The sequence below is a fragment of the Muscardinus avellanarius genome (assembly GCF_963383645.1).
Source record: "Muscardinus avellanarius genome assembly, chromosome: 8".
Taxonomy (NCBI): Eukaryota; Metazoa; Chordata; class Mammalia; order Rodentia; family Gliridae; genus Muscardinus; species Muscardinus avellanarius.
In genome coordinates this window covers 99,625,354-99,641,761 of record NC_137794.1, presented here as the reverse complement: position 1 = coordinate 99,641,761, position 16,408 = coordinate 99,625,354, and the positions used below count along the sequence as shown (strand labels likewise).

Sequence of the window (16,408 nt, the reverse complement as noted above, 5' to 3'; positions counted from 1 at the left end):
AGTTTGTGGACAACCTCATCTCTTAGCGAGGCTCTTCGCAACTCAGTGAGACCCTGTTTCAAAAATAGAAAAAGACTAAAAAATAGGGCTCGAGTGTAGATCGGAGGTACAATGCCCCTGGGTTCCATCCCCAGTACTGCAAAAAAAAAAAAAAAGAAAAACCAAAAACAATGTGCACACGTGTATAACAGCTATTTATTCTATGCAGATGGTGGATATAACATGTATGTAACATTTCATATTTCTTTTCTATCCTGGAAAGACAAATATAGATGAGTAAGATGAAGTACTTCATATAAGAAGAGTCTGAGGAGGAGGAAGATACTTTTATCATTGAAAGAATAACAAAAAAGTGGAACTTTCCCAAGCAGGCTCAATAGTGTAGTCCCAAGAGAGAAAAGAACAGACAGTGGAAGGGCCCTCAGAGGGTACTTCACCTCTGACAAAATTGTTTTTATCTTTGTTATTTACCTGAAGATTTTCACAGGTCTCTTGACTATATGTAAGCCTCTGAATTTCTGTAGGTGAAACAAGATACAATGCTTGTCCGTTGTTGGTGAAGCAGAACGTCCTGGCTATCCGCATATTGGTAAGAGGCAGGTAGTACACATCCAACAGAGGCCTTAAACTTGGCAAACTGGGGGAAAGATTGAAAACTTGTTAGCAATAAATACGGTCATTTTTCATCGTGAACAAAATATTATGAAAGTTAAAAATGGCAGAGATCGCAAGTCTTGTGATTTAGTTTATATACATGAATAGGAAATAAATTATTTGTATTTCTCATATACTTGTTCATTATTGACTGAAGGGAAATAGACCATCAACATATAAGGCTATAAACAAAAGCATTTTTTCAAACTGAATATAAATCTGTGTTTAAATCAATACCTGTGTCTTACCTGAATGTCATAATATGGCCATTAGCACAGAAACAGGCAAGGCAGATACTGTTACTCAGTGTCACGATGTCTCCACGAAGCACAAAGGAGGTCTCCGTAATGTTCTGCTTGTAAGCACAGTTCTGGGTTGGCAGTGAGATTACTTTTGCTTGCTTTTCAGAACATATCACTGCATATTGATTTTCGCTAATTTCCTGAGAAGAGGAAGGGGACACCGAGACAGGCCGCCGTTTTTTCAGTTTCTCCTTTTCTTCTTTTTCTTCAGGAACATTGTGTTCTTTCCAGGGTTCGTACGCAGGTGGCATTAAGCAGCCTGTACAATCCAGAAATGCCATTCTCAAGATTCCACCTTTAAGCCTCAGTATAGTACCTGAAACAGAAGAGTGTGGTTAAATAACTAAAACATTTTAATCCATAGAATAACTATGTTTATCGTACCTCTGACACTAGTGAGACACTCAAAATTATGCTGAAAGAATCTAAATGAAGTTATACACTGGGTCACTGATAGAATTCAAATATGACATTTATGAGTCTGGAAAAAGATATCAATACCATATCCCAAATAGGTAAGTGCAACTAACTAAAAATTCACAGTTTCATAAAACATGATGAATTTTACAAATATGTATCTGACCTATACTTAATAAACAATGGTGTGCTGGTATCTGGAACCCTGTCTTCTCCCATACAAAGGGGTGACCCAGTGAGTGCAAGAGCATCTAGGTCGTGTATGGCATCTAGAACTGGGCTGTCCATATGGCAGCCACCAGCCACTGGTGATTTCACAACACGGGAAGCATGCCTTGTCCAGACTGTGGGGACAACTGTGGTGTGCTGTAAGCACAACAGAAGCCAGATTTGAAGACTTTCGTACCCCTCCAAAAGTAAGAGAGCCATGCAGTTTAAAAGTAATGATTACAGACTGAAATAGCATTTTTGATATGTAAAATATTACTAAAATTGATTTCACCTGGTTTTCCATTTTTTTAATGTGGCTACTAGAAAATGATAAATTATACATACGGCTTAACAACTTGCATTTCTAAATAAGACAGCATTGACCTAGAGGGGTAATAGGAAGTAAAGTCCACACATTTCTAAACACTGTGCTTAAAATCATAATTTATTTTTAACATATTCAAAATAGTGTCAAATATTCAAGGCGTTATTTTGGTCAGTTTATGCTCTTAATTTAGGGGTTGCTTTAATTGATTGCATTGCCCCCATCTGCATCCTTAAAAAATGCTCCATGCTCATTTCTAAGCTAAATGATAACATAAATTCAATAGAAGGGAGGATATAGGATTTAGCTTTCTATTTCTTTTAAAATACTTTTATGTATTATTTTTATTTATAAAATATTTTGTAGATCACAGAAAGTTTCTACATATTATTAGCTTCTGGGTTTTTTTTGTTGTTGTTGTTTTGTTTTTGGTACTGGGGTTCCTGGAAACCCTTCTACCTCCGGGCTACCCTCCCAGACCTCTTTTTTATACTTTTTAATTTGGAAATAGGGCCTCTTACGCCAGTGCAGCTGGCTTCGAACCTGAGTGATCCTCCTGTCTCCGCCTCCTAAGTGCGGGGATTATAAGCGTGCGCCACCACGCCCAGCTTAGCTTCTGTTTTTAAGCAGAAGAGGTTTTGATATTCCTTCAACTTTTTTTATTAGAAGAAAAATGTTTGCCACTTGGCAACTTAGCAAGACCTTGTTCCCGAAAGAAAGAAAGAAAGAAAGAAAGAAAGAAAGAAAGAAAGAAAGAAAGAAAGAGGCTGGAGATGTAGCTCAGTGGTAGAGAACTGGTTTAAAGCCCCAAATACCATGATAAACAAACAAAATTTATTTCATTTCTTCTTTGTATCCCTGTTTGTTCTATAACAGTGTTGCCAGAAAACATGTACTTGAACTTGAATTTCAAAAAAAAATTTTTAAAGCGTGTACGAAATACTATATATATATTAAAATATTACACAGGATATATGTGTATTAAAAAGGTGCTTTGTTGCTGGGCGTGGTGGCGCACGCTTGTAATCCCCGTGCTTGGGAGGCGGAGACAGGAGGATCGCGCAGGTTTGAAGCCAGCCGTGCTGGCGTAAGAGACCCTGTTTCAAAAATATAAAATAGGTCTGGGAGTGTAGCCCGGAAGTAAAAGGGCTTCCAGGAACCCCAGTACCACCACCAAAAAAAAAAAAAAAGGTGTTTTGTTACTTGAAATTAAATTTTGAATGGGCATACAATATTTTTATTGGTTATATCTGGTAACTGTAATCTCCAGGCCAGGTGTATTAAGCAGTGTGGCAGAAAAATGAGAAGCACAAAGAGTTATAATCCCAAGGCAGTTAAAATCTTATAGATTTAATCACTATTACCTCAAAACATATTCTAAAGCTAGCTTCCTCTTCCCCAAGATCCCTTATTTTATTCTGGTTCACCCCCAAAAAAATCCTTCCAGCTTTATAATTTTGTTGAGTCTAGCTTACTTATCCATGATAATGTGGGAATTATTTTTAACACATACATAATCTTAATATGTAGATTTTCTAAAAATGGCCTAAAATAACATTTAAATGCATGCTTGTCTTCTGGTTGGCAAGATATTTTTTTAAACATTTTATTTTTGTGCTTTTATTGGAGCATTGTAATCTTACATCATAATGTAAATCATGTGGCAAGATTTTAGTGTTTCCCAGTAGAGTGGTAACTGATGGGCCTTTCTCTTTAAATAAATAAATAAATAAAAAATGGGGAGATGACAAAGTAGACCATTTCAGATTCTTAAGTACAGAAAACCATCTGCTTGACAAAATACCTCTTTTTATAATTCCAATACAAATAACACGGTAAGTGTCACTGACACATCTTAAAATAGGGATCTTACTAAAAACAAACTTCAAAGATTTCACCAATAAGAAGAAACTAAAAGGCTTTTCTTTACATAGGAAAATTACTCTTACATGAATGTACTTTATAGCCAATTTAACATTATTGCAAGCTGAAAAACATCTTACATACTTTTTATACAAATAGTAAATTATGTTTAATCTCTTTCCTTTATTTTTGCTTATTGGAAACATTGTTTTTCTTTTTATAGATATGTGTTTGTTGTAAAAAAAAACTACAAATCAGTTAAACGATAAAAATATCTTGTCAACATTTTTATTTTTCTATACTATTTTCACTTTTACACATATATTTGTTGTTTACTAGTAAGAAGTGGGACTAGTCATTACTATGTAACCTGTTTTTTAACCCAATAAATTGGTTAAATGAATAAATCACAGTGCTTATTTAATATAGAGTTCAGAAATGAATGTTACAGTTATAATTACATTTTTATTTAAATTGCAAGAACTGTAAAAGTCTACATTGGAAGTAAGATCCATTAGCCAGTAGTCATGGTTGTTTCTTTACATGAGCATATATGAGTAGCAATGAAAACTCAACTTGTGAGTTATTTCTAGACTTAATATAAAAGTACATCAACATTTCATAAAATCAAAACTTGCTTTTAGTTTATGAATTATAATTTTTTTAAAAAGTGCTATTGCCAGGCGTGGTGGCACATGCTTGTAATCCCAGCATTTGGTAGGCGGAGACTGAAAGATTGAGGTTTGCAGACAGCCTCAGCTACTTAGTGAGGTCCTTAGCAAGGAGAAATGGGTCATAGGAGGAACTCTAGATGAAAAAGGAAATCCTATAAAGAAGCAAACTAGACAATGAGGGGATGGGAGGGGGGAAGAAGGAAATTCTCTAAAGCACACAATATACTTAAACATATCGAAATCAACCACTAAGCCAAGCATGGGAAGGAGGGATGGGGAAGGAATCGAATGGGAATTGGGTAGGGGATAAATGGGTGATGTGTACATGTATGTCCACACAAGTGTTTACCTCATTATGATTTATGAATATAATGCACCAATAAAAAATTAAAAGACAAACAAACAAACAAAAAAAAGAAAGTCATATTTCTGACCAGAAAAAAAAGGAAAAAAGAATCTGGGTGTGGTGACGCATGCTTGTAATCCCTGTGCTTGGGAGGCAGAGCCAAGAGGATCGCGTAGGTTGGAAGCCAGTCATGCTGGCTTAAGAGACCCTGATTCTAAAAAAAAAAAAAAAAGTATAAAAATGAACCCCAGTACCACCACCACCAGAAAAAAAAAAAGGAAAAAAAAAATATATATATATGGCTGGGGTATAGTTCGAAGGCAAAATGCCCCTAGGTTCTATCTCCAGTACCACAAAAAAAAAAAAAAAAAAAAAAAAAAAAAAAAAGTGTAGAGATTTTTTTTTTTCATTTTCTTATGGGTATTCCTTTCCTACAAACTAAGACTATTACCAGCTCCATTTACTTTATATTTAAGAAATCTTAGATCAATTCAATAAGGGAGGGAAAGCAAACACTTCTAGTGACATCATAGCAAATCTCAGGCAGCATCAGTGCATACATACCACTTGGAGACACAATCACTGGCTGAAGAAGTCTTTGTTCTCCTCCCGGGGGAAGGTTGAGTGCAATGACCAGCACTGTCCCCAGCGTCGTTCCAACCCACAGACAAGGGCAAGGGGAAGAGTCTGCCTTTCGAGTGAAAGTTTCACCAAAATGAAGAGCAGAAATTGCTTCTCGGGACTCTTTATCAATGCTTGTTACACTTGAACTCCGTGATCGGCTGAAGGAATTATCTTTCACATCTGAAATTATTTAAAATACTGTGAGACTGCTCAAATTTTAAAATATCATGCTTTTTGGCATAAATTTGATCACAGAGCTAAATCTTTAAAAAACTAAAACTATGGCATATTTAGTCCTCATTTTGTTTTTAACTGAAAAGAAAAGCAATTGACTTTTACGTTTGTAAAATTTCCCTTCGCTGAAATATAAAATACGAATGAATAAATCTACAGTTTTCAGAACTGAGCTAAGTAGAGTGCGTGACATTCGAATCAGTCTTTACTATCTTCTTATCTCACTGTGCTCTTTCTTCCTTCAGCAACAATTCATAATTAGGTAGAACCAGAAAATAGAAGTTTTTTTAAATTTCCTACATATTAAAATGCATTTAGAAATACTCTGGTAAATATCTTACTCTTTTTAATCTGTCCATATGAACACCGTGTGTGTGTGTGTGTGTGTGTGTGTGTGTGTGTGTGTGTGTTACTGGGGATGAACCCACAGTTGTTCTACCTCTGGTCTACTCCCCCAGCCCTACTTTATTATTTTATTTTGAAACAGGGTCATTCCTGAGGGCCTTTTGCTAAGTTGCTGAGGCTGGCCTCAAACCTGTGATTCACTTGTCTCAGCCTCTCTACTAGGATGACAGGTTTATACCACCACAAAGTCCAGCTGAACAGCTTTAAAAGTAAAAATTTAGCTTCCATTTTTCTTGAATGCTTTATTAACTGTAACCAACATTCATCAACATTTATCTATAGCATTTTTCTTCAAAATTCGTAAATGGTATCTGGATCTCTTATACCAGGAATATTTCTTTTACTCAGCTTTGTCTGTAATGCAGGAATATGTAAAAATTACACTAATAAATCCCTTCTCTTTATTTTCTCTGTAGCCAATCCCAAGCCTATCTCAAGCCCTGAGCTTGTTTCTTTTAGAAGCGCATTTCCAAATACTTACTGAAGGATATAAAATCAACACACACCATGAAGCAAAGCACTACATTCTTCTCATGACACTATATTATTAATAACACTCCTGCTTTCCTAGAAACCAATTTATAATATGCAACAGTTCTGATTCCTTCCTTTCATTTTACCTATAAACTCAAATGGGATGCTAACCTCTATGTTACTTTATTACAATGTTCTGTTTCCTTTTTCATTACCAATTTACTTCTATTACCCCAAGTTTAGGTCCTCATATCATTTACCTAGACTGACTTAACCACCTTCAATCTCTTTCCTAATAGAGTCCAATTAAGTTTTATAAGGTTCAGTTATAATTTTTTACCTCAAAAAATCCTCAGCGGCTTCTCTTTTTCTCTGTTTCATCATGGTCATAGTGTGTGTGTATGTGTGTGTGGGGAGAGGGAGGGGTATATGGGGGAGGAGGATATTGAGGATTGAACCCAGGGACTATATCACTAAGACTGTATCACATCCACAGGCCTTTTTTGTTTTGAAAAGAGGATCTAAATTGCCCAGGCAGCCTCAAACTTGTGATCCTCCTGGCCTTAGCCTCTGGAGTCACAGGGATTATGGATTGCAAGAGTGTGCCTAGCTCATGCTCATACTCTTAATAAAGTTTTTAAGAGTCTTGGCAAAATACTTTAACTTGTCCTCCACGTCCTTATCTCCTAATGCTGTACTGCTCCAGTATAATGTGGAAAAATAAACTGGGCTACTTGATTTTCTCCAAACATAACCTGCACTAACTACTTTTAGGCTTTTGCTTGTAATTTCCTGGCTGTTGTCCTCATATTAACCCTACCTCTATCTATCAAGATGGTGGTTCTTTTCCATCTGAATCAGTTTGTCCCAACTCCTACCATCACAGATGCACTCTGTTTTGGATAGAGCTTTGTGTCTCCACGGCAGAGGATATTTGTTCTCCAGTTATTTCTGACCTGTCTTGTGTTCCACTCTAAAATGACTGAAGTATCACAAGTGCAAAGATTGTGTTACTTAGATAGTATGCAGAACCTTGCACAGTATCTAGTTTGCTAAAGTTATTAAATAAACATTGTTGAAGAGAGATCAATATTAAAATTTCCAGTACATTATATAAGTTACATATGATAAAAAAATCACTTCTCAAATCACATGGTATCAATGCTTTTGTGAGAGAAATGACCCTTCATGTCATAAAGATAAAAAAAAGTTAAAGTCTTCTAAGTTGTATTTTAGTAAATAAAAGAGGTATAATTGAATCCTAGTTGCATTATGCCCCAAAAGCTTTCACTATCAAATTTACAATCAGAAACCGAAAACATCTCTCTAATAATACTGCTTTTCAAGGCTGCTCATAAATTTTATTTAATATAACATGAAAAATCTTAATCTTAGGCATGTAGGAAGATTTAATTGACTTTTCTTTTTCTTTTTCAAACCCCTTTCTCCCTATGATAGGTTTTTCCCATACTTAATAACAAGGATTTCTCATACCACACGCCCATTCAAAATATGACTTTGCATATAGCATAGTTTCATAATCTAGTCGTTTTTTCATTACTTTTATGTATATGTGGAACATATTGAAAATGGTATACATTTAGACTGTGCTTGGTGCCCTCTCCTCCCTCCCAGTTCCCCCTCCCCCTCCCAACAATGAGTGTCCAGGTTGACCATGCTACATTCATACTTTCACACATATTTGGATGTAGCTCCTTCATTAATCAACCTCAGCCTTCTTCCTCTCCTATCCTTCCATTCTAGCTTTGCTGAGGTTTCCCCTCCATTATCTGGAGTTCTTCTGGTATCTCCCATGGTCCCTAGTTTGGGCATATTAGAGAAAACATATGTCCCTTCTCTTTTCTGTGCTTCACTGGTCACACTTAATATAATGTTCTCCAGATCTTTCCATCTTCTTGCAAATGGCATGATGTTGCTCTTCTTTATAGCTGAATAGAATTCCATTGTGTGTATTTCCCATAATTTTGCAATAAATTTATCTGTTGATAGAGATCTGGCTTGCTTCCATATTTTGGCTATTATAAATTGTGCTGCTATAACATACTTATGGATATGTTACTGTAGTTCTCTGATTTCAATCCTTTTGGAAAAATACCCAGGAGTGGTAGAGCTAGATCATACGGTGGATCTATTCCCAGTTTTTTAAGAAATTTGCAAACTGATCTTCATAGCAGCTAAACTAGTTTGCACTCTTTTTAAAATTTCATTTCATTTTTTGCTATACTTGGGATTGAACCCAGGAGCATTCTCCCCCCACCATTCTCCCCCAAATTTATTTTTTAATTCCTCATTTTGAAACAGGGTCTCACTAAGTTGCAGAGGGCCTCACCAAATAGCTGAGGCTGTCCACAAACTTGCAATCCACCTGTCTCAGCCTCTTAAGTACTGGGATAACAAGTATATGTCACCACACCTGGCTCCCAATAATATTTCTATGCAACAGAATTTTGATTATAGCTATCCTTGAAAAAAACAAAATGACTAATTAAGACAGCTAAGGATCATTTCTTATGACAGTTTTTAAAAAAACATCTTTTCCTAACTGTATTTCCTGTTACAGATTATGACAGGATAGTAAATATTACAATTTGGATATGGTCTGAGTATACCCCCCAAAGATTCATATGCTGAAAGCTTAGTTCACAATGTGGTATTGTTGGGAGGTGATGGAATCTTTAAAAGGTCATCTTTCTCAAAAGAGATGTGTATTTTTCAGCAGATCCTGGTTAATTACTATCAGGGAGTTTGCTATAAAAAGAACAGAATTGGTTCTGGAATCCATCTGGCTTCTTGTCTTGTTTTATGACTTTCCACACCCTCCACCATGATGCTATGCACCGTGCAGTGATGCAGCCGGAAGGACCTAACTAGAGCCCAGAAGGTGCTGGTGCCATGCTTCTAACTCCCTGAAACTATGAGCTAACCACACCTCTTTTAAGTCCTTAGATTCATGTATTTTGTTGCAGCAATAAAAAACTGACTAAACTCCTAAAGCAAATGAAATAACTCTCCATAATTGGTAATTATTAGATGAATTTTTCATGATACTGGTTGCAAACATTTATTTACTCATTACAATTTCCAAAGTTATTTTAGTAAAATAAGACAGTAAGAATTCATTTTCCAATAATAAAAACATGTTATTTAAGTGAAAATACATTCAAGAGGCAAATAAACATATAGTTTTGGTTGTCACCTAATGATACTAATAGAAAGTAATGAGATAAAAACACTTGACAATGTAAATTTTAATATTAAACTAACTTGTGAAAAAACACTTATTGATATCAACTCAAATTTTAAAAGGTGATTTACAACAACCTATATTTTAAATGTTAACTCATAGGCCAAGGAACAGAGTTTTAATTTAATGGACAAATTTGACTATATAAAATCATAAATTATAGTTGTATTTTTATAATGATTTATCTATAAAAATAAGATTACCAAAGAAATAGCTTCAGCAGTATGGGAAGAAGGACTGAATAAGAATTAGATTTGAATTTGGTAGATATAGGCTTGCTATTTTATCATTTACCTAGAAATGTTTAAAATGCAGAGACTTTTCAATATTTCACGAAATACAATGTCCACTTACTCCTATTTAGATGTTATGAGTTTCTGTGGCTTGATTTTTAGAAATGACCAGTTAAACTAATAGAGTACTTAATTTTAATAGTTCGAGTAAACTTTGCAGAAAGGAAAACTGCTTCAATTACGCCAGGTTTACCATGTTCCAGGTACTATCAAAATATGTTGCATTTATCATTTTATTGGATTCATATAATCTCCTTGAAAAATAATATCTTAATTTAATAAAAAATTCAAAGACCAAGGAGGTTAAATGGCATTCCCAGAAATACAAAGTTAATAAATGGTAGAGTAAGGATGTGTGCCACTATCCAAGTCTACAACTTTTTGTTAGGCAACTCTACACAGTCATATCAACAATATCATACAGCTGGAAGGTTATGGTTATTATTGAGTATCAAAGTTCAGTCTTAAGATCTTTTTGGCAGATCTAAACTGAGATGAGGAAGCTAGGGAGAAAACGGGTCATAGGAGGAACTCTGGATGAAGAAGGAGAAACTACAGATGAACAATAAGGTGACCTAACTGAGGGGATAGGAGGGGAAAGAGAGAAATTCTCTAATGTACATGATACACATTCTCAAACTTATCAACCACTAAGCCAAACATGAGGAGGAGGAAAGGGGGAGGAAACTGGGGAAGAGCTAAATGAGTGATGTATGCATGTATGCCTCTACCGTCTCGTACCCCATTAAGATGTATAATAACAATGCACCAATAAAATAATTTTTTAAAAAGTAAAAAAAAATAACTTGGATGAGATTCATCATTAACGCCTCCATCTAGTTCTACCTATTACAACGACATCATATAATCATTGCTTTCATGTAATTCTTCCAGATAGTGCCAACATTCTAATTGTATATATCACTCTCTCCTCCCCACCCAGCGCTTTATGCAACAAAATCAACACCCCCAAATAAAAACATAATGTAAATATTCTCAAGGTAAAAATTAGAACAAGAAAATCACTAACTTTAAGATAAACTACAATCTGATGTTTGCCTTCAATGGTTGACACTTGAAAAGTGAAATGAGAAGCGTCACAGTATAACCCATAGTTCCTGAACTGTGGGTCATGAACTCCAGGATGATGACATCGTAGACGTGCACTGATACACAATTTCCCTGTATATACAAATGAATCCTATTTACAGAAGCTTCCAGAGCTGTAGGACAGTTCAGTAGACTCAGCTGCTTTAGCAACATTTGGCAGTTTGAATCTATTAACTCAGTTAATATAGCTGAGTTTTCAACTTCTTTGCTTTCTTGAACAATATAAAACAATTAACAACCAAGACATCTCAACCAAAAAAGTAGTTTAGCAGCACAATTTGAGAAAATGACTTAGGCAACATGAAAATATTCGAGGTACAAAGCAGTCAAAATTATAATTGGTGGGCCGGGCGTGGTGGCGCACGCTTGTAATCCCCGCGCTTAGGAGGCAGAGACAGGAGGATCGTGCAGGTTAGAAGCCAGCCGCGCACACTGGCTTAGGAGACCCTGTTTCCAAATAAAAATGTAAAAATAGGTCTGGGAGTGTAGCCCGGAAGGTAGAAGGGCTTCCAGGAACCCCAGTACCACCAAAAAAAAAAAAAAAAATTATAATTGGTGTAAGACATTGCAATAAAGCTGCACAACAAACAACCATCGACTGGATAAAGAAGACATGTAAACTCATGGAGCACACACTGATTAAATTACCTCATAATTTGCAAATGTGAGTATTCTTTTAAAAATGATTACGATATTTTCACTAATTTAAAAAGTACTTTCTCAGGTTTTTAAGAAAACAAAATATTCAAAACCAGCTTAACTAGAAGTATTTAATATTACTGAAACCATGAGTATTTGAGAGTGTGATGAAAACTGGATCCTCTTGCAGGGAAAAAACACACAATGTAAGCCTCAGATATACTGGGGTCCAGATTATGCCCTTCATTCTTATAATAAAGTGAAGTATTCCCTTCTCAAAACTCAAGTTAGCCTATATTCTATGATTAATTTTTGTTTCCTTATAGGAGTTATACTATACAGTTCTACTAAATTGTTAGTGTGTGTGTATATATCTATCTATCTATCTATCTATATATATATATATATGCATCATTTTATATATATATATATAAAACTATGTATTGCAAATGTATAAATGAATTGTACCTACTGAAGACGGCTGGGTATGTTACATGATATGCGTATGGACTGATAATGACATACTCTCTCTGTAACTAAGGTAAGAGGAAAGACATCCAGAATATATAGACTACTGAATATATAAAGACATATGAAATTAGCATGGTGAAATGGACCAATAACTAAGTTTGTATGACTTATAAAAGCTATAGTCAAGGAATACAGAGAATAGAAGGAAATTGAGGTGGGTGGAAAATGCAAGGGAAATAATCTAGTTATCTCTAAGATATTGGTGGAAAATCATTCTTAAGGGCTCATATTTATTCATTTAAAGGCAACAGAAATTTCTGAAACAAAAGAATGAGTTTAAAAAAAAAACCCACCTTCTAGGTATTATAGAAAATCTTATCGCAATCTTTAGTGAAATGTCATTTGCCCCTGTAATATAACGAGAGGCTGTCTCTGGCTTGGATTTAAAGCAAAATGAATGGGAATACATTCACCTTGCTTTAATAAGGGATGAACTGCATACAGAGTGCTACAGAAGAAGAAATATCTCCCAACTTATTATCACCAAAAAATTAATGATGATTTCACTGTAAGAGATTCACTGTAACATAAAAAATCTTTTATTTTTAAAATGTTAAGTTAGCTGGGCGTGGTTGGCACACGCTTGTAATCCCCGCGCTTGGGAGGCAGAGACAGGAGGATCGTGCAGGTTGGAAGCCAGGTTTAGGAGACCCTGTTTCCAAATAAAAATGTAAAAATAGATCTGGGAGTGTAGCTCGGAGGTAGAAGGGCTTCCAGGAACCCCAGTACCACACACACACAAAAAAAATAATAATAATAAATAAATAAAAATAAATAATAAAAATAAAATAAAATAAAATGTTAAGTTATTATAAAGATGGATGGGGGAAATGGGGAGGAATTGGGGAAGGGCTAAATGAGTGATGTGTGCATGTATCCCTCTACCATCTTATACCCAATTAAGATGTATGACTATAAGGCACCAATAAAAAATTTTTAAATAAAAATAATAAAAAATATTTAAAAATCAATTGAAGAGTTCAAAATAAGTCTCCCGGTGGTTAAATGAGATATAATCAAGTTTAAAAATTAATCTGAAATTGTATGAATTTTAATTTTATATTATATTCTGTCTAGGTACAAAGAAAGAAAGGATGAGGAAATATTTTGGTTCACCTGTGTTTGTAATATAACTGTCTTTTATAATTTATAAAAGTATTTTAAAGACTATTCTAAAAGAAGCTTACCTCTTAAGTATCAGTTCATTTTAAACTTGATTTCCAATGAAAATCTCAGCTACAGTAATTTTAAATCTTTGAATGTCCTTGTCTTTCCATTACAGAGAATTCAATTACTTTGGATATTTACTTATTTAATTTACTTACCTAAATCAGGCTTTAGGTCAGTAGGCAAGCTTAACTTCCTTGACATCTTTGCTGAAAAATAAAATGCATTTTTAAAATCCTGAAGAAAATTTGTCCTTTGGTTAATACCAACTGATTTTCAAGATAGAAGTGAATACTTTTATTACTAAGTCCAGATGCTAGGATAATTACAATGATTAATAATATTAAGAGTGGAAAGTAAATTTTACTTTCAACTTTTAAAAAATTTGTACTTACTTGATGTAATATCTCTATATCCTTGAAGTTCTCACTTCAAGGAGGCCTTTTAAATTTTAACATTTAATCACTGCTAAGGCTTACAAGAAAGCAGACTTTCCCAAGAGAAGAAAAGTCCCTTCTCAGGAGGCGTTGCAGAAAAGGGCAACAGAAGCATAAGATAAAGCTGAGGTAAATGACAGAAAATCTTTCCAACTCATCTTCATCGCTACGAGGCTCATTTTTAAAAAGTTAATTTCTAGATTATAGGACAAACCTATTTCTATAATCAAAATAAAGTATTTGATTGTATCATAAAATACATAATTCAATAACTACTTGATACAAATTTATACTTCCATTCACATTTCAGTGAAAAAGTCATGCTTAATCTAAAATTATGGTATTTACATGAGATATAAACTATAGGCATTTTATGTAGTATTGCAAAAATTAAAAGCGATTGCATGAACTTACTGGAATTCACTTTCCATCCTTAAAAATCAGTTATTGTCAATCTGGGAAGTGATTAAAAAGTTAGGAGTTGTCCAACTATATCTATTATGTTAGTGGCAGTGCATGCGTAACAAGGAGAGTGCTCCCTATGTGAAATTCTGGAAAAAGCATGTTTTGTTAATACATGAATGCATATACTAGGTTAAATGTTGGGCTGTTAGGAGATATATAAAGCACAGACCCTGCTAGTCCATAAAGGCGCCATGTAAACAAAGAGAAATCCAGTCATAGTACATAACTTCCACATCTAAAAAAATGACAAATGCAGTGTTAGGAAGGAACATTAGGTAGACTGGGAGGGGCTGGGAGAGAGGGAAGCATCATCTTTTTACCTCTAAGCTCCCATTTAATCTAACCACCATCCTTCAACAGACAACAATGGGTCAAATTTATGCATCAGTCATCCTATTTTTAACTTAATAAATCTCTATTAAAAGATAAAACACAATACAAAACTAAAACAGCCAAATAAAATGAGCATAGGGTTAGGTGATCTCCCATAAACAGTTGTTATTATAGTTGATAAACAGTATAGTTAGGAGGTATTATACCTAAAACAGTCTTTCTCTAAAAAAGCAATGTTAAACAGTGAAAAAATTCAGACGTTTTCACCAAATATAACAGGTCCAATACCAATCTGGTATAGTCTATAGATTTTAGAATCAAACGATATAGATGCCACCTCTCTGAACCTTGCAACTCTTGTGTGATCAAGTTATTTGAGCCTTTCGGGCTTCTCAAACTTAAATGTACACATCATCACCAGGGATTTTCTTGAAATACACAATGTGAATCTGTAGGCCTCGCCGTAGGCCCGAGAAGCAGTTCTACCAGGCTCCCAATAGATGTTGATACTGCTGGTCTGTGGATCACACTTTGAGTAGCAAAGTCCCTAAACTATAAGCAACTTCCAGGTAAGAACAAAAATGAATTATGGAACCCAGTATGTATATATAATAAGACCACAGGAAACATTTCTTAAAGAAGCTTCAATATAGAGTTTGTAAAATATGGATGTATAAAGTGTGATGGTTAGGACTGGTTTGGAATCAGACCAAATCTGAGTTCAAATTCACCCTAGGCCAATTACTTTGCTTCTCTAAACCTCAAATTTCCTCTTGTGTAAAATGAAGATATGTAACTACATTATATAAGATGATGCAAGCAACCGAGCACAATACCTGGCACACAGAATGACCGAGGAAATACAGTCATAAGTTATAAATACGCTGTTTGTTATTATTACTACTGCAAATAAACAAGTGTCTCTTCATTTTAACAACGTGGTAGTACTCCAAATAACTAAAACAAGAAAATGAAAAACAAAAACCAAAACCAGAAAACATTTGGACAGAGGTACAGTATGGCATGTACTACCATAAGCTTAAGTTTCAAGTTCATTTCAAAGTCTAAATGCAATATATTAAGTAAACACAGAAAAGAGATGTGACCTAACTTATAAAGTGTAAAATTATTCTTCTTTGAATAGATTAGGATATGCTAAATAAATATTTTACCAATTAGAAATGTTTCTGCTGATGCTTTCATTCAGTAGCTAGACATGTTTCTGCCAAAAAATCTCTAGTATAGTTTCCTTTTGAATATCATAAGTGTGTATGCTTTTGATATTTCTCAGTATTTCTAGTAAAAATAGTTGTATAGCTTCAAATGTTCTTTAAATTTTAAGTTAACTACTCTCATACAATACAATTTTCTGTCTAGCATTATCCTTAATTTCTTTTTTGTATAATACTAAATAGAACCAATTGTTTAAAAATTCTTTCGTTGATTTAATTTCATTTTTATTAAATCTGAAAAATTAACATCACACATAAGATGACTAGTAAGACTTTTTGAATATTATTTTACTAATAAAATTCCAAGAATTATATATAAACCTTATTTCTTCCTGAAATGCTTTCAATTAGAGACCTACAACCTAACATTAATTCAATTATAGTATTCAAATGACAGAAATTTAAACT

The 16,408-nt window shown here is 34.4% G+C and overlaps 1 protein-coding gene across 4 annotated transcripts in view; it reads right to left on the bottom strand.

Moving 5' to 3' along the window:
• STXBP5 (syntaxin binding protein 5) overlaps positions 1-16,408 on the bottom strand; it is a gene marked incomplete at both ends in the record, with an annotated part of 167,040 nt that overhangs the window by 11,919 nt on the left and 138,713 nt on the right. For 3 of the 4 annotated variants that reach the window (XM_080700550.1, XM_080700551.1, XM_080700552.1), the window contains 4 exons: positions 472-637; positions 903-1,272; positions 5,356-5,595; positions 13,692-13,742. In XM_080700550.1, coding sequence (XP_080556676.1) covers positions 472-637; positions 903-1,272; positions 5,356-5,595; positions 13,692-13,742 — 827 coding nt within the window. The remainder of the gene's footprint in view (positions 1-471; positions 638-902; positions 1,273-5,355; positions 5,596-13,691; positions 13,743-16,408) is intronic. The other variant, XM_080700553.1, reaches the window with a different exon arrangement.